At 42.8% G+C, this 27,519-nt stretch overlaps 1 protein-coding gene across 2 annotated transcripts in view; it reads left to right on the top strand.

Moving 5' to 3' along the window:
* Olf413 (DBH like monooxygenase olf413) overlaps positions 1 to 25,254 on the top strand; it is a 171,396-nt gene extending 146,142 nt beyond the window's left edge. Inside the window, exons 4-10 of one of the 2 annotated variants that reach the window (XR_011799897.1) lie at positions 8,268 to 8,462; positions 15,352 to 15,438; positions 16,640 to 16,822; positions 17,827 to 18,279; positions 18,497 to 18,690; positions 19,788 to 20,372; positions 21,734 to 25,254. Coding sequence is in view for 1 of the 2 variants with exons in the window: in XM_072003242.1 (XP_071859343.1) it covers positions 8,268 to 8,462; positions 15,352 to 15,438; positions 16,640 to 16,822; positions 17,827 to 18,279; positions 18,497 to 18,690; positions 19,788 to 20,262 (1,587 nt within the window). In the remaining variant the exon portion in view is untranslated. Of the gene's footprint in view, positions 1 to 8,267; positions 8,463 to 15,351; positions 15,439 to 16,639; positions 16,823 to 17,826; positions 18,280 to 18,496; positions 18,691 to 19,787 lie in introns of both variants that reach the window. The other variant, XM_072003242.1, reaches the window with a different exon arrangement.
* The last annotated feature ends 2,265 nt before the right edge of the window (positions 25,255 to 27,519 follow it).

Genomic DNA, 27,519 nt, shown 5'->3' with positions numbered 1-27,519 from the left:
ATCACGCGATTCTAAAATTATCAGCCGGCGCTATGAAGGATATTTCGTAGCACCGGCGAAGGCTAGACGTTGGCCGTGGCTCGAAACAAGAGAGAAAAAAGATAGAGGGAAACTATCGTCCCGTGTCCATGATCCGATGCGGAGGCGTGCCTTCGTTTCGTCACGATTCGTGCCATCACGATCATTTACACGTGTAAGAAACATCCTCTTAACTTCGAAGTATGCTTCGCCGGAATATTTATTATTTTTTATTTCCATACGATTTATTCGCATCGCTGCCGAATTCAAGGTAGAATGCGAAATTAGTAAAAAATAGATAAAAGAGAAACGAAATTTACGACGAAAAACGTTACATTAATCAATTTCGAGATCTCCGAAGCGAAACAAATTTATTACCAACGCAACTCTTCTAAATCCGTTTATTTATGTTCTGCGAAAAAATTGCATGGGAGGAAAGGAAAAGAGAAAAAAGCCGTGCATACCCGTAATAACTGCAGTCTATTCGAGGGCCGATGGAAAAATTTACAGGGAAATTCGATTATCCCCGCCAGCGAGAGATTCGAGCTGCAGGTGTCGGATATACGCGTAGCGTTCCGATGTGAATTCGAATCTAATCGATGTAGACGTGCTAGCTTGTAACTGTGGCAGCGACACTTTCAATGGGACCGTGTTACAGATGACTGACTGCGCCAACGATATGCATATCGCATTCCAGTCGAAACGGCCGCGAGATCTGCCCATCCAGAGAAAGGAAGAAGCCTGGGGCTCCTGCGATATTTACGCACATTACGTAACGCCGCTTTGAGGATCTCTATTGATTGAAAAGTGAATCGATTCCCGGGGCAAATTGTTATATAAGTGATTAGTTACCTTTAGAAGATTTAGTCTCAAAGTTCGAGACGCAGCCACTTACGTTCCCAGAAAGATTGCGAGAAACCGATGTTCCAACAGCGAAATTTGACAGGAAATTCTCAATTTCTGATAGATTACGGATATTTATACAGAATCTCACGAAAAAATTTGAATACTTATCGTAAAAAAAAATAAAACGATTATATATGTATTGTATGTATTATATAGAACATTCGGAATTTTGTAAAATTTGAAATCTGAAAATGTATATGGAAGTGCATGATATTTTTTGCAATAATATAAATATTTAGTAAGAGTTCGGTCTCATATATATATATCGCTATGTAAATGTAAATCTTTATCTTATTTATAAGATAAATAAATTATAAGAAATTCTAAATAAGAATTTGTTTCGTTCCCGCAAATATTTCAGTGAGTAGTCTAGACATTTTGCATATTTTTGCATAATAGTGACGTTTCTTTATTTAAATTTTCAGTAAATGCACATTAACAAGTGCTGATCATAATTCACGGAACTGTTCTCTATTTTTCTACTTGTAAATTTATTATTGTGTCGCCGGAATTTCGACATTTGAACAAGCAAAACCATCTGAAGTCAGAGTTACCGGCAGTATACCGGAAGTCGGTGCATGACAAAGTTTGTTCGTGATAAAAAATTCGTGAGGTAACGCGACTGGTTGAAATGAACTCCGAACTGGGTCATTTGATCGAGGGCTGCGGACAGGGAAACCCGCTAAATAAGAAACTAACAGCAATTAACGCTGTTTTCCGAATTAGCCAGTGGCAACGTAAATTCTGGTAGGCTTCCTTCAACTTTGCCACGGCTTCTCGGTAAACGCGAGCGATATTAGTCGGTTGAAAATTCGTGCAAATAACGAAAGAATCCGGTTTCTGCTCGCGATCGGGATAATGGACCAGCTTTGGAACGACACGGCCGATAAAGGGTGGCAAAGAGAAGGAGAGGGTAGTTAAGGCGAGCGAGACGCTGCTAGGGACGAAAACGACGATCGTGATGGGAAATGGGCGCGAGAGAAATAAGGGTTGAGAAAGAAGAATGGGTTTGTAGCGGGAGAAGTAAGCGTCGGAAGTTTGAAGCCCTTAATTGCTTTTTAAAACTTTCAAGTTCGACTCGAACCTCTCCCTCGTTCTTCATCCTCGTCTCCCGCAACCTCGTCCCAGTCCCACCCTTTGCATTCCACTTTGGAATGTTCAATATTAGTTTTCCCTATCGGAGTTACAAACACGTTCGGCAACGTGGCGGCAGAGGGGGTGAGAAAGGCTCGTTGAACGGAGTCGAGCCGCTAAGAGGGTGGCGATGCGCAAGAAAACTCGACAGCGGACGAGGAAAGGGAGAAAGACAGTTCTACTCGTCGATAATCAGCTTCCCCCCTCCCCCCTTGCCGTTACTGTCTCTCATCCTACCTTTGGTTTTTGCACTCGAAGCAATTAACGACGCCTGAAAAAGGAGCCGCGCTACGCTTCGTCCCTACTTTTCCATCGGTTCTGTCCGTCCTTCGGGCGTTGATCTCGCCTCTCTTCTTTCGCGAAACTCTGCGGAGAGACCGTAAAGTGGCCGGACGTTTCCAAAACTTTCCTATTCCCTTTCTCTTCCCATCCATCCTATCTTCCGTTCTTTCGTTTTGCACGTGTGACGCAAGCTCTCAGGCAACGGTATACTTTTATTGTACCCGACAAAGTTTTGTCGTGGTGATGATCAAACTATTCTTATCCACGTGAACAACTGCTAGCCGTTGATCCGTGAAACGATTCGCCGTTATTGACGATATATCGATGAAAACCGGCGCTTTAGTTTTAAAACACCTCTAGTTTCTCTTTTTGGCTCGCAAAACGTAAGTCACTGAGCGGAACGATCCTTTTATCCTGGTTTCGGAAACGATATGCGTTTAATCTACATTTCGATCCATATTGTATGAGTGCTAGGATATTTTCTCCGTTCAAATGTCCATTCGAATATACGAGGAAGGAGCAATTTCATAAAGAGGCGCGTTCGCAGTTAGGGAAAACGAGGTTGTTCCTATCTTGTTCCCTCGATTTTCTCTGAGTTTCGAGTCGTTCTAAGGGCGGTCTACGACAACCGTCTTGGAAAATCTTTCTTCTCGCAATAGCGAGAGGTGGTAGTTCGTTCGAGCAAGCGACCAACATCTCTTTCAGTGCTAGGTTAGAATCGGAGCACGCCTTCTTGCATCCAAACGCTGTGGCGAATGGTTAATCGCGAAAGGTTTTAAATTCGAGAGGAACGGCGCAAAGGAGGTGGAAAATGGAAAGGGAGGGCCGAAGAAAGGGAAACAAACGAACTTACGCGGAACGGGACGAATCGCTTTGACAAAAGGTTCGTTCTCGCGATCCATTACGGTATTCGGACTTCTGATTAATCTCTTTCCTCTCGTATTACCTCGACTTCCAGGCCCTTTGTGACTTTCAGCTCATTGTTACGAAGATATTGGAACTTCCCGCCTCTCTCGTAACACCGTTAAGCAATTAAATCGAAAGTTTCACGACGTGCCGTTAAAAAACACAATTAAACCGGACCTGTCTGCGGCCACGTCATTTTCAATTTTCGCTCGATCCTCAGACTCGGCGCTCCTCTATTCCATGATGTTAGGGAGCGAGCGTAGGGCTAAATCTTTTATGATACGATTCTCTTCTCGAAGGGATCGAGCGACACCATTTGCTCGCATCGCCAAGCGACATCTTTAACTTCCCAAATGGGATCTCGTCTCCTGGTTTCAACGACTATTGGAAAGGATAATCGCAAGCTACGAGTTCTCATAAGATAGACGCACGGTCAGGGATATAAGGGTAAGGAGTAAGGGTCGCGAGAGGGAAAGAGAGGAAAGAGAAAGAGATTTCCACGTTTCGAGAGCGAAGAACAACAAAGTTTCTTAATGAAGAATAACGTTCCCAGCGAAGGAAAGATATTTCCACTTAACCGGGGATTCTCGTAGTCTTTCCTCTCCTTTGCTTCCTGTCCACCGGAATTGCTCCCCATTTCTCCCCTAATCTTCCGTTGTTCCAGCCGAAACGTTCACCTCCAACTTGCTCTCCGCTGACTATTGACAGTGCCGTTCCAAAGAGTACTATACCCTTCGATCCAATCTCGCGTCCAATGAAACGCTCCAGAACGAAATGAATTTCGACCATAACGGATTTTAACTTTTCCCGATAGTCAAGCTTCTCTCTATATTCTGTTCAATCTCTCCTCCCTCTATATTACCTGGAAAAATTTGAGATCTTGCGAACGGAATTCAGCGAACTCGAAAACCGGGAGAGAACGCGCGTAATTTCTTACGCGAGAAGTTCAAAAGTTTTAGGCATCGATTTTACTTCTGATAACTGAAACTATTCACCCACCATCTTTGTTCCCTTCTATTTTCACAAAGAAAGGTCAGAAAGAGTGTAGGTTCCTGGAGAGAGTTGTCGATTCAATGCAGAGCACTCCTCCGTAGATCGTCTCTGAGCACGCGACACGTTTAATTTTCTTAATGATCAGGCAACCTTCGACTGAGCGCACAAAGAAAGACAGAGATTCAGCGCAGAGAAGCGTATGACGTCGTCAAAGAGGCTTTCCGGGCTCGACCGATAGCGTCAGATCGCGTGATTCCGTCCGGGCTTCTCACGCGATGCCCATTTCCTCCTATCGACCTTCCATCTCTTCGCTGAAACGGAATCTTTCGATCTTCTCCGTTGGATGTAGGTCGTCTAGGTGGCTCTGCACCTAACCGTGGCTATCCAATTCAGGTAAACGGCGCCCAATTGTCTCGAGCTGGAATGAACGTAGGCGCGGAAACGTGTAAGCCCCGATGATTCCCGGGGCTGGATCACTGCCACTAGTCGAAGCGGCGATTATCGAAGAACGTGAATGGCCGACGCGTGAGCTGCCTGCGAATCCAGCGTCACTCGATTCCGACGACTGCGTAATTCCGTTGTCCGTCTCTGAATCACTGTTCGTGTTTCCAGTTCTTTTTCCCCTTTTTTTTCACTGACAGTGCACGTCCCGCTTTTATCGTTAAGGACTGTGCGATTTAATCTTATACGTCGTTATGAAACGATAACGAGATCATTTGGGACGATCGTTCGCGCTGGAATGCCAATTGGGCTTCGTGCGATAGACCCGTGAAATTTTGGAATCTAGGGTAGTTTAAGCAGTTTAAGCACCTGGGTCGTTTGAGACCAAGAGAATTTTGTGCAATTTTATGGAATGATTCTGTAAGGTAGACTATCGATGTATCATAAATAAATATACAGATATGAATATACAAATATGGAATCCAATATGAGATTAATCCTAAGTAATGAACTCGAATCCAATCTATTAGGTTGTCCGAAAAGTTTCTTTCGTTTTATGAGGAAATAATAGACGCACAACGTTTTACATTATTTTGTCGAATTACGTACGATCCATTTTGTTCTGTTTAGATAAACACCGCGACATTTCACATGCTTGGTTTCACATTTCTATGAAGGTACAATGATGCAAAAAACACATTGGCGAAAGAAAGACACTTTTCGGACAACCAAATACGTTATAATAGCCGTTTCAGTCAATTAGACCCGATGCGACGAAACCGCGAAACTCTAGAAGCCAGAATAGTACTTATATAATTTATCGAAAATTATTCGTAGATGAAATAATCATATAGATTATTTCATTGCCAGTAACGTGATGAAACACTAACCAGCGGAGTGCAGTGTGCCCCGAGAAACAGATTAACGGTGAAAGAAGAGTATCCAGGCGACAAATCTCACCGCTGTAATTAGTTTAGAAGCAGCTGATAAGGGAGTCCCTCGATCGAATGAAACATTAACGAGACTGCATCTGGCCAATGCTTCAATCAAGTGTGATTGTTCGAAATTGTTCGAGGGCCAGCACACGTTGGCTCATAACGCGGATCGATATACGTGTTTCGAGGTCGACCACCATCGGCTGTGGATAGGAATACCATTGCCGGTATCATGAGCGGGACACGCGTAGCATAGGGACACCCTCGGCACGCGTGTGACCCTTCTTTTGCGAAGGGTACACCCGATGCGGGAGCATGACACAGGCACAGATTATCAGTGCACACGGCGCAATGGAATTGATCCCCGAGGCATGCCCGCACGTAAAATTTTCGGAGATGAAAATGCTGCCGATTGATTGCTCGCTTGGTTCGCGTTCACGTGGGAAAATTTCGACCACGTCACGTGAATAAACCGGATACGCTCGTTGGCATATTTATTAAACGCGAACAGAAAAAAGGCTGGATTAAGTAATCCCGCAGTGAAGCGGTCCAGGTTTTTGTGATAAAACTGCATGGACGATATTTAAAATAGTCGAAACTAGATACTCTATCAATGTTTTGATAGTACCTTTCATTCTATGTACATTGTATTTCGTTCCATCGAGAGCAGTATCGATGATGATTCAGATTGATATTCGATAATTCGTAATCGCTATAAGCACGAATATCTGCATGCCAGTTCTCTTGCATTCGAGTCGAATGATTCGACAGAGGATCCTCAAAAGGCTTTGACCGATCATCTCGTCTGCATGGATATATATCCTTTGATGTAACATTTAAACCTTTAACCACGCTTAAACGACGAATCTGTCAAATAGTTTCGATCACGTGTTCTCTAGGAAGTTCTGAATAAAATGTAGCTTTTGCTCATTGTACATATTTATAGCGGTAATCAGTTTATCGTGAATATATTTTGGGACATATCCATGAGCTTTCCGAATTAAGCAAATCACCTTTCCATTCGGGATAAAATTTTCCTTATATGTAATTGACCTATATATTTGTATTTCGCTATTGTATTCTGAAATATCTGAATGAACTACGAATTCCTCTATTAATTTTTCAGAAGCGCAGATACAAGTTATATATTTTACACATAAGATTCTTTAATTATCTATACATACTATATAGCATAATATATTTTACCAAGAAGTACCGTAAGCGCAACAAAAGGATCAAACTGTAACTTGACGGTGAGTGCTTCAAATTTGCGTTAGTCGTGATCAAGAGACGCTATGAGCGCACGCGCAGATTTCATACACAATTTAATCGAAAAGGGTAAAACGAATGCGGCTGGCTACTAATTTCGCCGGTGGCTGTGCAACATCAAGCATACACTATTTTGTGCTTGGAGTTGTGCCAGCAGCCAGGTAAATACAAGGTTTTCAGGAAGATAACGTTGCTTCGGTCCGTCTCTCTAGAGAGAGGTGAATTTCAAACGAAATCGGCCGACCATCCTTATTTCGAAATCTATTTGTGAAACTAACTAGTCGGATTATCGAAACATATTTATTGACAAACGCGATTAGCCTGTCTGTTCAATGGGAATGACAGCACCGTACAATGGACGATTCGACTTTTCTACCGATCGATTCTCTTGCATGCAACGGAAGAGCATTTGAAGGGAGCGAGCAATCGAATAGTCGACGGATTAATTAATTTCACTCCGATAACTTGGTAATTTGGTTATTCGTGGATGGGGGAAGGCGTGTTGATTTCGAGGGATCGCGAAGAAAAGGTGGTGAGTATCAACGATGGTCTATGCGTGCCTATCTAATTCCGTCGATATAATCGAATCGCGATAAATTCCACGCGAGCGATTCGAAGGGAAATATCGTTTGCGGCAGGCGTGGTCGTGAGTTGTGAATCGTGACCCCTTCTCGAAACTCGATCTATTCGATTCCGTGTTACTCGCAACTCTATTACCGACATTCACTAATCAACTTACGTCGGTTTTATTTTAGTCGGACGAAAAATAATGGGTAAAACTGGTGAACGATGGCGAAGAGCGGCAAGGGTGGCGGGGATGCGGACGCAGACGGGGGGAGGAAGCTTAGCCTAAAAGCAACGGGGATAGTCTTCTATAATAGGACACAGGTTAACGCGACGTACATGGGAACGCTTTTTCCTCTTTCGGGCGATGTTGTCGAAACTGCAATATGCGATTCGCCTGACAGCAGGAGGATATTGCGAAATAAAAAGGGTTAAATTAAAAATTCTCGGTCGAGTGCTCCGTCCTCCGCTCGAAGAGAGACTCTGAGAATATGCCTGTGGAATTTGAACGTGAAAGCACGAAGAGAGTTTCCACCCTCACCCCGATCCAACCACCTCCCTTACCCTGCTTTATCCTTCTCGTTCCTCTGGTAACTCGAAGTCTTCGACTTTTATAGCAAGCCAGGTATAAAAGACGGGCCTTTGTGCCTCCGTAAGCCGTCCTTATCGATATTTTTCGATAACAAAAATGAAGGACCGAGCCTTCGGCCGAGGCCCTTGCCGGCCAAACTCGACTCGACTCGACTCGACTCGATCCAACTTTCGATCCTAGACTCGATTCCACTCGAACTTCGGCAATCATTTTCCTTTGTGTTCCAGAACGACACGATGCAAGTGGTTTGGCAATATCATGTGGAGGAACCGGTGTCTGCTGCTGGAGTTTTGCCGGATCACGACGCCATCCGAGGATCGAGGCCGCTTTATCTGGTGCAAAGGGACGCGCAACCGAAGCCAACCTCGCGCAACCAAGAAGCCGAGCCGCAGCTTCAAACGTGGGACATATTGAACCAGCAGGTTGGTATCGAATCATTTATCCACGTCCCCTGGTGGCACCCAGACGATCGATTACCGACGCCACGAATGTATTTTATCCTTATGTAATGTAGAACGTGTGGTACCGCGTTCCACGAACGACCGCCGAACGACGGGCCGATGATGTGCGAAACCGACGCGCGGAATCACGTGGGCGGAAAATTATGGTGTAATACGAGCCATTGCGTGGCGGGTATGCTATAATATGATTATACCGCGTGGAGGGAGGATACGGTGCGATGCAGCGCGTCTTACGTATGCATAATAATACAGAGACCGGCGTAGGTGGTAATAATGTAATGGATAGGTGCTCGCCGAATTTTGGTTGTTAACAGTGAGATTGAAGGTGTAGGGTAAAGATGAAAACGAATGCTTCGCGCAGTTTGTATCGATAAAAGTTTCGCGTGACGTGTATGTTATACGCGTGAACTCGTTCAAGATGGTTTTACGAAAATATATTCGAACGATCGTCTCTCCTTCTCTCTCTCTCTCTCTCTATGTTGTTTATCCAATTATTCAAGGAACAGTTGGTTCGATTCGGCATCCGACGTATTCGCGCGTAACACGTAACAGGGGAGAACGAGCTTAATATTCATCGGTACGGCGAAGAGTTTCCCGGAAAAGGCGATTAAAGAGTTTTAATTACGGGCTGGAACGTAGTGTCAACGATATCATATTAAACTCGATCTCCGTGGAAGCTACTTTTCCGGAAGCTTCCGTGGCTGAGTTTACTTTCCGAGAGAGAAGTGTGTCGGACGAAATGAATCGCGGCTCTGTTCCGATTCGTCGCCAGACTCTCCCTCTGACACGGTTCCATCGAACTTCGATAATGTCTTTGAAGTTATTAGACACATTCATCGTGACCGTGGTTATTAAAATTTGATTGTAATTGAACGGGGAATGCGGTGAAAACTTTTCAAGGAAATTGCACGGGAGACGGCTGCTCGTCTAATACCTCGGTAACGAGCGTTCGTGTGAATCTTCACGCTAGACGATGACAATATTAATAAAGACCAAAGTTTATCATTCAATTTCAAGTATCCCATATCTTTGGCTAAAACTTTCTTTCAAATTTCACGTGTAGATTAATCGTGGAAATTCGTGCAATAAAAAATTCTTAAGTTTCATAAACTGTAAAATTCCTATATGCCAAAGCGGATAAACTTCTAGCAGAATTTTAAGGAATGGTCACTAATTTGGTCCGCGATCTGTTCGTATCCAAGGGAACATTATTCGTTCTTGTTCGTTGCTTGAAGGCGGTCAGTCTCTTTTGTTTCCTTGTTCGAGTCGTGGTATTCTCGCGGTCGATTCAGTCACGCTTCTGTTTCGCGAACGCGTGGACTCATGTTGGCGTGTACGGACGTTGTTATTCGAAAAGGTGAGTGAGCCAGCGAACCAGCGAGTAAAATAGAGAGAAAGAGAGAGAGAGAGAGAGAGAGAGAGAGAAAGAAAGAGGGAAAGAGAAAGCGAAGCGTGGGTGGCTCGGGTTGCGCGTGAGATGAATGTTCGAACGCGTTTAACGTTCAGCCTGGTACGAGTGGATTTTTATCGGATGCAAGCCGCGGAGCATTGTGCGCCGAATTTATGATGGCATAAATCTTAACCGGGTCACATCCGGCAAAAACTATTCGTTCATTAGCGTCGCCGGGTCATAGATTACGGGTCGACGCTATCACTGGGATCGGACAATGCTAATTCCACGGGCTGCCGAGCTTTTGCTTATAGTTTATACCGACAGAGAGAAGGAAGGGATGGTTTAGTATGGATTTACGTGGCGCCTATTCCGCGTCGTCGACGAGCAGAGATCGATCATTCGCGTGAATAATGAAGATGAAAAATACTCGAGTACTCTATTATCGATGCCAGAATTCGAGAGCACTCTTGGCGGCAGTCTAAGAGGAACTACGACGAGTTTCAACGTGAATGAAGTCGTAAACATGACGTGATTGGTGGATGGACGATGTGCAAATATAGCGAAGGAGAGATGTCGAAGTTATCAGTCAGCTTACGCTTCAGTGTCTTTTCGCGTTGGCAGCTCGATCGGTGAAAAATCGGGAATTTTAGAGAACGTCCTCTCTATTCTATCTTTTTGTCTCTCCCTCTTTCGTTCCGTTTTCGTCGTATCTTGTGAAATTTCCACTGCCGAGGTTCCTCGCGAAATGCATCGTATCTGATTTTACCGATAAATGGCACTTTCGATATTTTTGCGCGATTCAATCGAACGACGTGTGTCAACGAATCTGGTAATGGAAACGAACGGAAACGGCTTGCATTATCAGGAAAAGCCGGGAACGAAATAATAAATTGGAATTACGAGGGAGGGGTAGGTGGCTGGTTGAAACCGAACGACTCTAATTTCATCAGCTCTGTTTACAATTTGTATCCAACAGGATCGCGAAACTGGGGTGTTTCGGTGCTCATCAGCTGAAACAAATTACCGCGTCTCCCAGCTGGAAAGGAATTACTCGTTCGCCCAGCAAATCGAACGATTCCCTTTCTCCTTTCTGTTTTTACTTCGATATCCCTCTGATATGAAATTGTTTGTAGTACTGATTTGATTGCTTTTACTTTAATTGTAACAGAGAGATGCAATGAGCACAGTTCGAATTATACAATTACGTACATCTCGCTAAAAGCTACAATGAAAGATCGTGATAATAGTAAGACCGGTCTCACACGGATATACGTGTATCACGATGCGCATATGATACATACCGAATATATATGTACACTAATGGAAGCGATAACACGACAATTCTCAGGCGACGCAGTATCGCGATACTCATTTCGTGTTCTTGTCAACGATATGAAAGCGATAGATGAGACATTAAACCAAACGGCGACATTCACACGATACGCAGCTCGTGACACGTGTATCACGATACGCGTATCTTCACGTGAAATCGGTCTAAAGAGTAAAATTTCAAATGTTATTCAGGCTTTTGAATATGGTAATAGCCTACAAGTGCGACAAGTTAACAGCACAAATGATTGTGCTAATGTAAATCATGCAGGAACGAAGTTTCGTACGCATATTTGGTATCACGCAGTACGATGCCTCACCGAATTCAGTGGAGAAGGCTTCGTACAATTTCCAAGTTTCCTCGACCCAGTTGAATCGCCCAGAATTACAGAACACTGCTATAAATTACCATGGTCAGCCCCGTACGTCATCAACTATTTAATTCTGTTTAGTATCTGCGAGAAATAATTCACCGTTCTTCCTTTTTGTTATTCCATCTTATACCTACAATTTCTCCATAAGTTACGATACTTTGCTACGGTAATGCGCCTCGTTCGCAAACTTCTTAATTCTAGCGATGTCTGATTAGTCGACACGCATTCTCGCATTGCCAAAACTTTCGTAACGCGATAGCGGTTTTAATTGTCACGATGAGAAGAGCCGTCTGTTCGTCTCTGTTTCTCTCACAGTTGGAGACGGCCGGATAGCGGCGACATTAAAGTTGCCAGAGCGTCGTTTATCTTACGACCACCGCGCCTCGTCTCTCTCCGTTTCTTACTTCTTTCTTATACGAATGCTACTTGTTCCTCGCTAACTACGTACGCGGAAGTTCCTCGCCAGTTGAATAACTTTTGTATCGCGACGAGATGAATATGAATGTCTGTGGACACAAAGAGAGCGAGGGCCAACTTGTTAGGACGGGTTTGCATTCATTCTCCCTTTTCCAAGACCGGCAGTGATACTTTTTTCGTCGGCCATTCTCGGGACGAATCGAAAGGGAAACTTCACCAACGAGAGAGCGCCAAATCCGCCTCAGGCGGATGCCGTTTCGCGCCTCATCGTCACCCCTGTTGCCTCGTAAATTTATATAGTCTCGTTTTTATTTTCGCACGCTCTCCCCCAAACATCGTTTGCATACCATCTTTCTGACGCATAGATAATTTCGACTTTTCGCCTAATCCGCTATTGTGTTGATAGAATCGCGTGGATGAAGTTTTCGTTTCATTGCTCAACTGGGAAATTGTAGTTGATGTTTGCAAGAAACACAGAAGTTTCCATGAACTATGAAGTTCATTAGCGATGTTCGTCATCAATCATAGTCTTGGTAAATGTGCCTCGTGAAAGGATACGCCATCATTCTTCATTCTCAATATAGTTATTCAGAGAGTTCTGACGAAGCTCCCCCGTTGAATCGCTGTTACATCTCTCGTAACAGACACGTTTCCTGTATATCTTCTGTTTTTTTTTCCTTCATACGCTTTTCAACGGGCTTCTTTCACACGTCTAATTTTTCTCGCGCTTCGCTCGACCCTATCAGATCTGATTTCGAAAAGGGATCGCGACGCGTTATTAGTTATTTATAGGAGCAACCGACCAAGAGTAAAAAGTTGGCGCCGCGATGAGAAACAGGAAAGGGCGAAATATGAAATGCTTATGCGAGCACGTCGGCCGAGTAACATAAAACGCGTTTTTACGTGGGCTGTCCTTCAAAAGAAGTCATCCATTTGAACGCATAGTGTGCGAAACTCGACATACCCGCAGGATAATTATCGTCTCTTCTCTTTCCAAGAATCCACGCAGCGAAGGAAAAAGCGGCCAAGGGTGAGGCGTGTCGTGAATCGCTCTCGCGATGACGTCTATTTGCGTTGAATTCATAGCCTGAGCTTGTGTACTGCTTTGACAATTTAGTGTTTCGTTTATGGAAGTTACTAAAACGTGCGCGTGTATGTGTCATGAGTGTCATTCAAATAGAATTCAGTGATAAATGAAAAGAGCACAGTTTATTTCCAGTTCGATAGTTCACGGTTTTCTAACAAATATAATCACAGTGGTTTCAAATTTTACCAATATAATAATGACACTTGTGTCTCGATACAATACCAAAGTTGTTTCAAAATGTTTGTAAAACGTTAATAATACACTCATATATATGTATAAAAGTTTGCAATGAGTATTTCAACACTTTCACAAATCAGTCTATTCTAGATTTAATTGTTTCACAATTTATAGATGCAAGATAAAGATACGCTTAGAAATGGATACCTCTATGTTTTAGACCGTTGAAACCAAGTTTCAGGTATATCTAAAATTTCTCCTGATCCCGGCGCTATCAATCTCTGACTAACGTGTCTACCGTAACATACGTATAGAGTATTTATTCCGGAACGAATCGACGTTCCACGTACATATTTGGAAGAATTCCTTGTACGAGGTCAACATCCATTTCTGAACGATTCTTATTTATCCAGATTACACCCAGACGAACATAAAAGTTTATGCCCAGTTTTCGTGTGATAAAGTGATTCTGCAAGCATCCCTCGCACGTATCGGCTCTCATACTGCGTGCAACGGCAACATCAGCTTTTTTACGAAAAGGGAGGAAGAGAGAGAGAGAGATCTGATTGGCCAAAGAAAGATATTCTGTAGGAAATGCAGCCAGAAGCCAGAGGAATCGTAAACGCGGCTCGCTGGACCGAAATCTTGACCGAACCCTGAGGCCGTTCAGCATATTCAACCGCAAAACAATAAACGCAGTCGTCCTTCTCGGTAATCTTGACATCGATAATTTCGCAGAAGCGCGTGGGAGAACCCTACGGCTGTGTAGCTCAAGCTCAAGGCGGTCGAACAGCACAGCCGCGAAAAAAGAATCGCAATTTTCTCTTCAGAATCGCACACATACCCCGCGGCTGCAACTCAAGCCTCAACCTTCGTTTCCTACTCCATCTGAACCCTCCCGTTCTTTCTTTATATATTGCGAGATCTTTTTCGGCATAAATCCAATCTCGATCAGCGCATCGACAACTTTTTTCTTCGATCGTTTAAAACGCCTCGTAATCACGGTGGTAAGGAATCCTTTGGTTCGTTCTCTTATTCTTTCTTTCGATCTCTTACTGTAGATTAAATTTACTCAATACGCCTTTGTGCGTTCCTTTGCTGACAAACGGTCTGCGGCAACACCTGAAGATTCACGCCAGGTATCAGACGTCTCGACGTTAATATATGTGCCTCCAGAGAAATCCTTTTGACCTGCAGTTTGACTATTCAAACGATATCTTGACTTTCTTTCTCTGTTAGAATAGTTTAAATAGTTGTATAATATTTTCAATAATATCCAACTCGTTGAGTTAGATTAGGAGGCTTAATATCCAGTTTAATTATCATCGGTGTGAAAATGTTCAGTTTTTTTTTTTTTTTTTTTTAGTAAAAGGGAAACGAGATGACGGTAGTTCGAGAAACTATTTCATTTGTACACGATCGTTTAAAACAGCAATAGTTTCGCTCGTTTCGCCGGTGAACACGGCTCCGATTCCGAAAATCGTTTCTCTGGATTATCTTTGTCACGCAAATTGTTGGAGGAAACTCGGTCGAAGACAGTTGCAATTAGAAAAACAATTTGGAGGCTGGCAGTCCGGCGATAGCAAGCGTGTACCGCGCTAAATACCACGTTCCTCCATTAACGGGTATAGACAGATCTATACAGTACCATCCAGTTTCGTGCAGCGTCGGATGAATTCCCAGTCGTATTATGTGGTGACCAACCTGTACAGAGCGTTAACATTTGAAAAGTTTTGAGGAAGCATTAACTCGTGCGTGTACGGCCAACAGCATCCACCTCTATACCCTTATTCAATCTCAATTCGTTTCTACCCTCTTCGTACCCATACCATGCGTAAATCGTTGTATGTTTGCGACCATTTCTCCTATATATAGCCGCAAACTGCTGTAATAAAGTCGATTAAAATTTCAAAGTGACTGTATTATGTAACCTGGAAATCCTTCGAACTCTGAAATAAACGCGAAGTCGGTTTATTTTTATAGGGTGGAAAAGTTTCCTCGTTTCGATGCACCTGAACAGCTAACGCAAAGAATTACGTCCGTTTAACCAAGCATCTTTAAATTACTTTGCAGGTTCGTTTACCCAAGGGACAAGACACGCTGCTTTGGTGTCGCGTTCTAAGGATGCCAAACATTGATCACAAACACCACGTCGTGAAGGTAAGTTCTCCTCGTAACTGTAACCTACTTACTCTTAACCCTGCTCGCGCCGCGTCTTACGCATCTAACCCATCTAAACTTGATTAAACCTAGAGCGTATGAACAGATTCTCGTCGACGTGCAGTGGAAGCCGTCGAGCACCAGAGATCTCAGTCAGTTTGTCGACTGGAAATCCTTGCAAGTATCTTCCAAGGTCCGGGAACGATCGTTTCGTCGGTCGGTTTACGGTTAATGTCGAGAGTCAAGAGCCCCTCCATTAGAACGAACGACTGATGAAACCGTATAAATCGCGCTTCCGGCAGATACAACGCGAATCCTTCTCTTTTACGAACACGTCATCGCGTTGCTTTCACGCGTATACGGCAAAGTATCTTTACACGGTTCGAGAGGTCTGTCATTCGCGCGAAATCATTCGTCGAGTTTGATCTCTATTTCCAATCGTGATGTTCGAAAATTCCGATAACGCTTCGTGGTTTTGATGTATCTATTTCTAAACGACCGATCGACGAGGACGTGTGACAGTCGACCTGTAAAATCGAGTAACCGCGACTTGTTTTCCATCAGTAAAACGCACCAGCGAAAAGTATTTTCTGGTCTTATTCGAATCTGGACATCATACCTATGTGTGTATATATATATAGGTATTATATTTATCGTTATGATATATTTCATCACCGTGCTAATGTTAATCTTGCACATGAAGCAGCGGAATGACACGAGGTGCTCGGATCTAACTCGATTATTGATTGAGAAAACGGAATAAAATATAAATAAAAAAATATTTCCTAGCAGTTGTAATACGTAACATTGGAACAATATTTCTGTATGAATCGTTGGCGACTACGTCACGTAATGCGATTATGTTGCGATTCTCGTCTAACGAAGTCGCGAGAACGACCGTTCTATGTGAAAGTTAGCCTTCATCGAGGTATAGCATACGTTCGTCAATAGGAAACACGTGCTTAAAATTTCTGACGCGCGATTCATACCGATTCAAAGGCACACGTCGATTCGTTGAAAAGATCCTTGATTTATCGAAGATAACTTTTCATCCATTCGTAAACGCTGGTATGTACGCGATGAATTAAGTTCTTCCAAGTCAGCGGCGCGAGCCGTTCTTTTTTTTCCTCTCTCCCGCTTTCTTCCTTCTTCTTATCTGACAGGTGTTGAACTGAGCGCGCATCGACTCTTCCTTTTTCAGTACGAGCCGGTGATACAACCCGGAAGTCACGATTACCTGCATCACATGACTTTGTACGAGTGTCGTAGAGATCAGGCGCTATTGGAGTCCGCCGCGAAGACGTCCGGCAGTGTTTGCTACGAGCCCAATCAGCCGTCTCTTGAGTGTAACACAATCGCGGCTATTTGGAGCCTGGGTTCTGAGGTATGTTACGTGACACATTTAAATGTAAATGAAGAATTAAATAAATTTCCCATCCAACACGGATATCGGTTCGAGATATAATTTCGCTCGAATTAGAAAGTGAAAAATTGGATTCGTTTCGGTTCAAGTGATTCCTAAAAAAGAAATTAAATGCAAATTGCTAAATTGATTCGATCCATGGTATCGGACAATGTAACTCTGATGTTGAAATATTGTTTAAAAAGACACTTAGCATAGCAGGTTTAATTGTACCCGTCCAAGAGTCAGAGAGAGAGAGCGAGAGAGAAAGAAAGAGAAGTGTCTTCTTTCCTTTTAAATTATTTTATATGGACGACAGTGCTTTCGCATGTACTAGCAATTAAATCATGACACGATGTCGCGTGTGAGATTACCGGCTGTCCCGCGATCAGTCGCATCTTCTCAGGGTATTCGTGTTACCAGCGCGACCACGAAGAAACGAGTTCGCGACGCTCTCTCGCTCTCCGCATTGGTATGCATTACACAAAACCCAGAATTACCGCGATACTCTCTGTGTTCTACCAGTGTGTCTCTTACGCTTGTCCCAGGATGACGCCCGATTAACATTTGTGGACAATGATTTACCTCGGTGCAATTACCCGCCTCACTGATTCAAATCTCAATTATATTTCAAATATGATTTATACATATAATTAAGCACCTGTGCTTGCTTTACTTTAAACTACACCACACACTAAACATATTATACATGAAACTAAATCCATAATAAATAACACAATCGATAATGAAAATTCCCTCAACAGCGCACGTACATAGGTACCTTCGGGTTGCCTTTAAAAATTCTTCACGCAAATATTTATCGTAAATCACAGTAATAAAAACTGAAAAGAACCATTTATCCCTGACACAAGCCACCCCATGAACCTTCGACCATCGTCCATAAATCTGACGCTTCCGATTCTCGAATCGTCAGACACGTTCCTAGCCAGCGTATAATCGAACGTTCGTCACGGTTTTTCTCGCAGGGCTTCAATTATCCACCGGAGGCCGGTTATGCGCTCGATCCGCACACAGGACCACGCTACTACATGCTAGAAACACACTATACGAACCCGCAGATGGATGCATTCATCAGCGACAGCTCTGGCCTGCGTTTGCATTACACGGACAAGTTGCGCACCCACGATGCCGGAATTCTAAGCGTTGGCATCGACCCGAACTGGAGGCATATCATACCACCCGGCCAGCCAGACGTTATCTCCGAAGGTCATTGCATCTCGGATTGTACCGGACACACCATACCCAACAGCGGCATCAACATATTCGCTGTCATTATGCATACTCATCAGCTGGGCAGGAAGGTCCGATTGCGTCAGATAAGGTCTGGCGAGGAGCTGCCACCCATTGCGTCTGACACCAATTATGATCCTAGCTATCAGGAGTATCGGAAGCTGCAGAAGCCCGTCAGGGTCTATCCGGTGAGCGTTTGTTTCTCTCTCGTGATCATCGACCAAGTCGATGATCGTGTTTCTTTCGCAGCGATTTAAATGGCGATCCAACGAATCGATATGATAAAGTTCTTCTGGAAGTGATAGGAAAATGAAGCGTATAGCTGTGGAAAAGTTGTGTACTTCTTTATTTGGTATTAGCGAAGCATATAGGGTAATCATAGGTGGATGTGTGTTTTTGTTACAGGGTGATCATTTAATAGCCGAATGTACATATTCATCTAAATCCAGACAAGCAATCACGCTAGGTGGATTGTCGACGAGGGAAGAAACTTGTTTGGTATCCACGCTTTATTATCCTCGCATCGAGCTGTCGCTTTGCTACTCTCTGCCTTCATTACCGACGGTTCTGCAGAGTTTGGGAATCCAAAAGCTGATGCAGTGAGTATTTGTCGTAACGTTTTCTGTTCGTGTTTGAATATCGACAATAATTTCGATGAGATCTCTCTTGTTCGTTCATTTTGCCAAACTGTCCGCTATAAAACAAACGAAACAGTTAGGTTGACTTGAATTTCGCGAAATAATCACGACTGTCGGTTCGTCGGTTGTTTCATTTTTCTTTCCCTTTTTTTTTTTTTTTTTTTATATCGAAAGTTCAAAGACCGTTTGAGATTAATTTACGCGGCAGGTTTGATACCACGTTAATGATCACGACGTATTCCTCTACACACAAAGCAATGACCAGACGTTCGCTCCTTTTACTCTGATTACTTTAAATTGGCAATTAGGGACGGCGATGGCCCGTGCGTCACGACCGCACGACCTGTCGTTAGTTCAACGAGCGTCGGTTATATTGCGCCAGACGCATCGTTTATTGCATTACGTAATGTTACGTGTGTCACGAAGACGCTTCCTGCGACGTGTCACGAACCTTAATGTAACAAGCGTCCTGTTTCACTAAACACACTCTGGCTACATTGAATACCGTAGTTAAATTACTGTTATTACTACCACTAATATCGGCAGGTCGTCGCTAGTTGGATCGTTAACTCCGACAGAGATCATTGTCATCTTTGCGTGACATCGCGACCAAATTGCTGTATCGACCACAGGCAGGCAAACAACGCTCCTACTTCAAAACCATACACCTGTTACCAACAATGCGATCATTACCGGGCCATCAAACTAATTAGCCTAAATACCTAAACGATCAACTCATTATCATTGTGTAGACGACCATAACCAACGATCTGAACTCCTATTTTCTGTCTTATCCGTTTGAAATCTAGTTCAATCCCAGGACGTTGACTAAAATTTCCTGGTCAAGAAAGAAAGAGGCACACGTAAACGCGTTTCTGTTTTCTTCAAGCCATACACAAAGACTTGCAACAAGCTTTGTTCCGGCAAACGAGCGCGCTTTCACGATGCGGGTCACGGGAGCAAAGTCGTCCTGGGGACTTCTGAAACTTCGTCCCTGTAGGACGTGGAATCGAGTCAAGCAGTGACAAACCATCACGTATCATTCTTTCTCGTTACAGAGGTTCCAGCCCGGTAAAGATTCAAGAACCGCAAAAGTTGTCCGGTATGACATTGGAGGAACGTTTGCTTAGCTACGACTGGGAAACCAGTTTTCAAAGTTTCCGAGAAGCTACTCGAGGAGGCACCTTCAAACCTCTCTGCTGGACGAACAAGGGTGTACTGCCGGGCACGGAGAACTTGGAAGTCCACTATCCTAGGATTTTGAGGCCGTACGAGGAGGTTAACTTGCCCTGCTCGAAGAAACCTCTCAGAAATAAGTTGTCGATGCTGCTGAGTGAAGACGAGGATATTGGTGCTCCCGTGGATCCTGACAGTGACGAGACAAACGCCGTCGAACGTGGACAATTGGTGCGCAGCAAAGTGTCCCGCAGCAGTGACGGACCAACTGGCGGAAGTTCCTCGACTAGATCGATACCACCGATGGTCTTAATATTAACCATTTTGGTGGCTATCGTTGGCGGTACGTTCAGGTGAACACTGGTTGGTCATCTACACGCTGATCGACCCACCGATCGATTTCGTTTATCTAGGACGGCTGTTTTATCTTCTTGTTGATCGCGCTGGATCGGGGAGGAGATGCATATGTAAGTACGTACCGGTGTGTATCCTCTGACGCGTCACTTATACTAAACAACTATGTTCGTCGTTGATTGGTCGTTGAGTGAGGATGGCGGTAGATGCCGGGGTTCCCTTTCGCGTTCGTTTCCACGTCTATCCGGTTTGTCCTACTACCGAACGAGCGCTATTTTTCTTACGGAGGCGACTCGTTTTACGAAGCACATCGAGGAAGAGTTGATCGATGGATCAGCTGGATGGATTACCTCGATCGACGTGGGAAAGAGAAATATTTTTGATGGTTTTGAGTCGTGACCGCGCACGGAACGAATAATGGATGTTGTCGACACGAGACGATCTATCGAAGATTGCCAAATATATTTTCCCCTAATGAACGTCCATCGAAGAGTAGGATCTACGGTGTCCTCATTCAAGGATCAACCTCCCTTTTCGCGATCTCTGCTCGTGCAACTATATTGTTATAACGAATCGCGTACTCGCGCAGGACCATTGTTGGATATCTTTCGACTTCGATCACTCGTCTAATTTCTTTTTCAAAATATTGCACAAATGATATTGTGTGTAAAGAGCTAAACGTATAAATACCTCTGTATCCACGAGGTATCGATCCGTATCGACGCCGGCATAAAAGCAAGCTTTTAGGTTCATTCGCAAGTAATCGATTCAGAATTTAATTCGATTTCATTCGGTTAGTCGCGAAGTATTTCGCTTGAACATGGCGCGGGCAAAGGCTGATACGATCAAAGGAAGTCCCTTGAAATCCTGCAAAGAATTACGTTTCCGTCGTAACGTTAACATAGTCGGCGCTTGCGTCAAAACGGATGGATCTCTCGCCCTTTGACACGATCAGATAAAAGGAACAACGTGAATACGGATGAATTGTGAATCGAAATCGTGAGCGACAAAGTTACTCGTTGCTCCTCTATTTCGTTACTTTCCACTATAGCCCTGTCTGTTATACACGATCCGACGTATATTATGTTGCGTGAAATATAATACAATAATTTTAGGATCGGTCGTACGTGAATATGAACTTACATACGTGTATAACCATAATCGATCTTAGCCTACGTTCCTTTGGTTGATAATAGTAAATACGTAACAGCGCGATTGAACGAGAAAGAGTAAAAATATGATACAAGATTTCTAGTCCATTTTTACAAACAACGGGCTGCGTTTTCGAACTCGACTCGTCGTCTCAAGATAAAAGCAACATAGTGTAAATCGCGAATATTTACTAACCGATTCTCTCCTTTAGCAGTTCTCGAACGAAAGATATCCACGAGGAAATTGAAATCCTGTCTATTGTGCGGAATTATTTTGAAGCTTCTAGACTCGAAAGAATTTATATTGTTGGCTGTTTATTTAGCAGGCTGAGAACCAAGCGAATTAAACGCATTCGGGTGGTCTTGATGAAAAGAAAATTTCTAAAGAAGTAGCTTTCAGGCGCAACTTTCTAGATTTTTCAAAGAGTAATCTCATCGAGAATCGCTTGGTTCCCGCCGGAGTCTGTATATTCTGTTACTATTAGATTTATACGAATAGATACGTTTTTTAGCGGAGACCATATAAACGTTGGTCGATTCGCACTCGGGACTAACAAACCAGGTTTGCAACGTTTTCCACTGTATCGTGGAATTATTTTAGCCTCGTTATGTGTCACTTGACCAACGTTTGTACCATTTCCTTTGTAATATTCTGTACAGTTCCTTAAGTGTAGCTCTCGTTGTTCAGCTGGCTGTTCGTGCCGGAGATTATTTATTTTTTATTTAATTGTATAGAGAAGAAGTTTACTTGTCGCGTTGACACTCTGTTTCGCCCGCGTTTCCACGCGTTAGATATATATGCGTTTTTATATATTCCGCGCGCCACATGTTCGCGAAGCGCGACGGTCGGGAAGCGTACGTTAAGTTTCTTGATGCGTTCTCCACCACTCGCTGGGGGACACTTGTCACTACGAATGGCACACGCGGTGTTGCATCGATCTCTACGTGATCGATTCCACCAACGGAAGACACGTGCTTCCGTTTCTTTACGACGCCACGCTTTAAAGCGGTGCTTTGACTCCTTGGTAGGCAATCGATAATGATTGTCTCGTCGAGCGTTTGTAATTAATTAACAGCTTTCATAGCTGATTCAGACTTATGAATTGATGATTCAAATAACGATCTATTATCGAAACTATTACTGGAATGTTTTATTCGACTTATCGAACAATGTAACATTTGAGACAATAAAAGAATTGTTTTAAAGAACAATTTATCATGATCATGTTTAAACGAGAGAACATACGAGGGAAAAATTTACAAATATCGATACAGATGTTCGAATATCGGTCGGGAATTACCAATTGCTATTAACATTTTGAAATCACCAACAAGAGTTAGACAATAGAATTGTTTCTTTTTTTCGATACAGAATTAAATCCAATCTATTTCGCGTAGTTACTTTAAATTGATCCAATTCTTGACCTGTTACAATGTACCCTCATTTGACACTCGTTCAGTCGATTAAGTCTTCGAAGCACCACTTTAATTATTGGGAAAGGAGAAAGAGAGAAGGGGGAAAGGAAGGAATAACATGTATGATGGCGTGCAAGTAGAGGACTTACGCCGGAGCACCGCGATCGATATCTTTGTAGTCAAGAGTCCCTTAATGCGCGCGCTTTTCCTCAATTCTATTTGCATCGGGGGAGAACGCAGGTTTCACAGTCGGAGACACGAGAATCGAAAAGCTTCGTAGGCGCGTTCCTCTTTTTCCAGAAAATCACACGAGCGAAATATCGCGGTTTCGGTTTCCGTGTGTGTCGGTTGTTTTTCGTTCTCACATCTGTCTCTCGGTCGTCTATTAAAATCTCTCGTTTGTTCTGTCGATGTCTTTTAGTACCGATCTCCCACGACTTACGACGACCGATTGTCGATGATAAATCTCTCTCTCTCTCTTTCTTTCCCTAGTGTAGAAATATTTAAAAAAAAAAACCTCACTACGTAGTCGGACTAATCGGTAAAAATAATAAGCGCGTAGCCACGTTTTACAATTTAATATTACGATAATTCGTAAATGTCATAGGAGATCTGTGTGTGTAGAGATCGTAGGGCAGTCGAGCGATTATTACCTTCATCCTCGAGGGGAAAAAAAAAAAAACGTTACTTTTAAGCGCTGAAGGTCCATTCCTTTCCGATCATACTGCTGTATACTGCCGACGAGTATACTGCCGTGATACTGCCAATCGTCGCTTCGCTAATGTCAGCGTTCCAATTCGAAGTTGTACTCCGTCTTTCTGTTATTATTGTCCCTCTTTTTTTGTTTGTAAACGCTTATAACATGGAACCATCGAGTCAGCACGTACAATATTTACACGTTTAAAAATATCCATACGACACGCAGACCTACGTACACAGAAATGAAAACAGAACAAGTCGTTCGAGACTTGTCGATGATGTTAAACCATTGACGAAACAGTACGACGGTGATGCAATTGATCGATGATTGAAAGATAGAAGCAAGATAGTAAACACGTATTGAGAGATGGAACAATTTGAGAAACATTCGATAGAAAGGATCGCTACTTTCCCTCCCTCGAATTCTTCGCCGCGTGTACGGAATGTACGATCCGCTACGGGATAAGCGATGATTTATCACCGCCGAAAGAACTTGTTATAATCGCGCCGCGCGAGAGGCGAGGAGAGGAAGTCGTTTCGAGACTTCTTCCGTGCTACGATGTCGACGCGTTGGCTTCAGTCTCAGTGGCCGTTCGCTGACGCTGTTGTCGCAGGCGTCGCCGTCGTCAGGATGTTTTAAGGGGTGTTGCGTGTTGGGAGGGGCTGATAGGAACTGCCGGTGATATGACCAGAACAATCAAGCAAAGTGTCACAAGTAAATGTCATTTATGCTGGGATAATTATGTTAGATAAATAGGGAACGATATTACGCATTTATATTCAATGATCTTGCATCGTATGTACGTTAGCTGGTTCGTTATCACGCCGAGATTCCTGGCTTCCATCGAGATTTCGATAAGAAAAACTACTACGAAGGTTACCGTTCCATTGTAATTTTTTCCTAACAGTAAATTACAAACGTGTACGACGTATATACTAGCGAACGATTATATAATGGAACAACGAGGAAGTAACGTGCAGTACCTGAATGGAGAATCGGTACGATTGGTGAAGCATTCACCGATTACTCGCCGATTCGAACTTGAGACATAAACAAATTTGAGCCAAGTCGATAAAATTGACAAGAGAATGGAGCGATAAGAGAGATAATTATTAAGAGAAGCGATAAGATAGAAGAAACGTATGAAAAGTGGCTTTTCGGAGTGCGAGGAGATTAAACGTTGAACGAAAACTCGGCGGAGCCAGGAAATCGGGAAATGTATGTACTGTATGTAGAAAAGATTAGCGACCATCGTCGACCGATGCCTGTGACCCATTAGCTAGATATTGGGACACGGTGATCGTGCGAGAAAAAAGCAAACGAGTGGACGGGGAAAAAAGGAATCGAGCGAATAGCGTGTGCGTGTACATAGGTACCCTGTATATATAGTTTTTAGATTTAAATTACGTCCCGGACTCTTCATAGGCACCTACACACTCGAATTCAGATAGCTAGCTAAATAGTATCTTGTATCTTTATAATTTACATGTAACATGTTGAACTTGTACTCCCCCGCAGTGTGTGCGCGCGTGTGTCCGCGCCTAATGACACGCGCGCTCACGCACGGATCGTACGCGTTACCGGGCGTCCCTATCCTTCCAGACCGCTCTTAGATTTATACCTAATTTACACTGGATATTAACGTCTAAACGCTACACTATCATCTACACTGTAACAAATTGTATTATATTTTATATATATAAATATGTAAATGTTTTTCTAAAACTAGTCTCCACTTTTCATTCGCCTTGCTATATTTCTCATTCCTTTCATGATTACTTTAAGTATGTGTTTGTACGTTCAACTCGATATATCAACTTAAGCAACTTGTAAATTGTAATTAGGAAAGTAGAAAGAGGAGTTTATATAATAAAAGAAGAAATTTATTACCAGTCAACGAAGTAACAAGATACCAGGTAAGTACAGTTTCTGTTTTCTCATTAATTTTCAGTGCATTACCAGACAAAGTCTTAGGAAACAGCTTTCTTAGAAACAAGCTTAATTTACGTAAACCCTTCTAACTTTTTTAATGGTAACGTAAAAGGACTTTGTTGTCGAGCGAGACGCAATGAAACACCCGTGGAGATTAATACTATAACTACAAAAGAAACTGATGTTAGCCGAGGCGTCGCGATCCACAAATTCCTAAACGGCAATTTTCGCTCTCTCGGTTCCATCAAATCGAAAAATCACTCGTTAATGAGGTCGAAGCAGTGACAACTCTGTGTGTTTCAAGTCACTAATTTACGTATTACAGAATTTCCGCCGTCTATCACTAATTTGGCGGTAACATGGCGGAAATACGGCTCGCAGGAACATACCTAGCCATAGAAATGAACGCGTGATATCCAAGCAGAGCCCCAAGGGTCGCGGTGGGCCAATAAAATTACCATAACCAACAACAAATCAGCCACGAAGCACACTATCGAGCGCGACACAACTAATTACACGCGCGTATATTAGTTGCAAGCCAGACCCTTCTGAAACCACGGCAGCTTGGAACTGTTCGGCTGTTGCTGGCAGTTTCAATCGGCGGCCCGATCTAACCGTCAGATTACAACGTGGATTTACCAAGGCGTCCAACTCTCCCTCTCTAGTGTTCATTATGCTCTCTCTCTCTCCCTCTCCCCCCTCTCTCTCTAACACACACACACACACACACATATGGATGATCCACTAATGAACAAGTTCCTCGGCTAAGTTCGCTAATATTCTGCCTGTACCGACTGCCGACTAATCAAACTTCCGGCCCTTGCGCGTTACCTTAACGAGACAAGCGGTTTCTTTTTTTATTTCGGAGCTAGGTGCATTCGAGAAGCTGAATTCACTAATTGTGAAGGTCCTCCAGGCGTTCTCAGAAGTTTCGGTAGCGGATGTTGTGCGAATGTACAGCGATCGTGGCGCGGTAGCTACCTGCCAAATCTCGTTAACATTATTTACGGTAATTTGATTGGACGTGGAGAGTATGACAATGTTTTATGTGTTGTATTATGTGCAGAGTTAAAAATGTAAAAACATATTTACATAAATATTATGCATAAAAGTGTTCTTTGAGGTTTATCGTTTAAGTTGTAAACTATTTAGCTTTACGATAGAAACACTTTTCCAGCTGCGTACAAGCTGAAGAAGCTTTTCTAGTTTAAGAAGTATGTATACTTGTAAAATTAAATTGTTTTTATGACTAGATCCGATTAAAATAAGAATAGATATGAAATGTTTAATGGATGAAATTGATATCGATGCGACGCCACAAAGAATAATCGCATCTATAGAAAATAATTGACTCTGCAAATGTGTTCGTTTCAATCTAAAGGAGTATGAAAAAGAACTATTGATCTTTTGCTTTGTTTCTCACCAAGTTTCTCACTGAAAGCACAACAGAGCGCATTGTACCGTGATCAGGTAAAATAAAACCTGTGTATTCGACTGATAATTTCAATTGATAAGTATTTTCGATATTGCCATATAATTGTTTGCTAACAATCCGTTTTGCTTTATTCAGCCAGTTATAAAATTTGCATTCGTTCAATTTTTGCAACTGCGTTTAAATCCTAACAAATTCATAATATTTTCTTTCAATTATAATATAAACGCGAAGTCATCTATTTCGTATTAATCCTTAATAAATTTTACCTTTAATAATTAAACCTATTTACTAAAGCAGTTTTATACTCTATTGCAAAAAGAAATGCTAAGCTGTTTGATAAGTTTGTAGCCTTTTTAACAATGAATAAGTATATTTAATGGAATTAGAAGAGGAGTATTCATCATAAATTTGTGTTAAATATTTCAATGCTAAGTTTGAAGTAAATATTGTTTCTAGTTCAAGAATAGAAGTTGTAACTGATTAATTAAAAAGATTTCATTGTTAGAAACATTCAATAACTATTTGAAGGAGTCTATTACTAAAAAAGAATAGTTTTTTTCTAAAAAAGTAAAGCTACATGATAGGAAATGATCGAAATTCAATAAAATATGAAATTCATACAAATA

This window comes from Bombus fervidus, chromosome 1, assembly GCF_041682495.2.
Source record: "Bombus fervidus isolate BK054 chromosome 1, iyBomFerv1, whole genome shotgun sequence".
Lineage (NCBI taxonomy): Eukaryota > Metazoa > Arthropoda > Insecta > Hymenoptera > Apidae > Bombus > Bombus fervidus.
The sequence above is the reverse complement of the archived record's forward strand: the minus strand, read 5'-3'. Positions and strand labels throughout refer to the sequence as shown.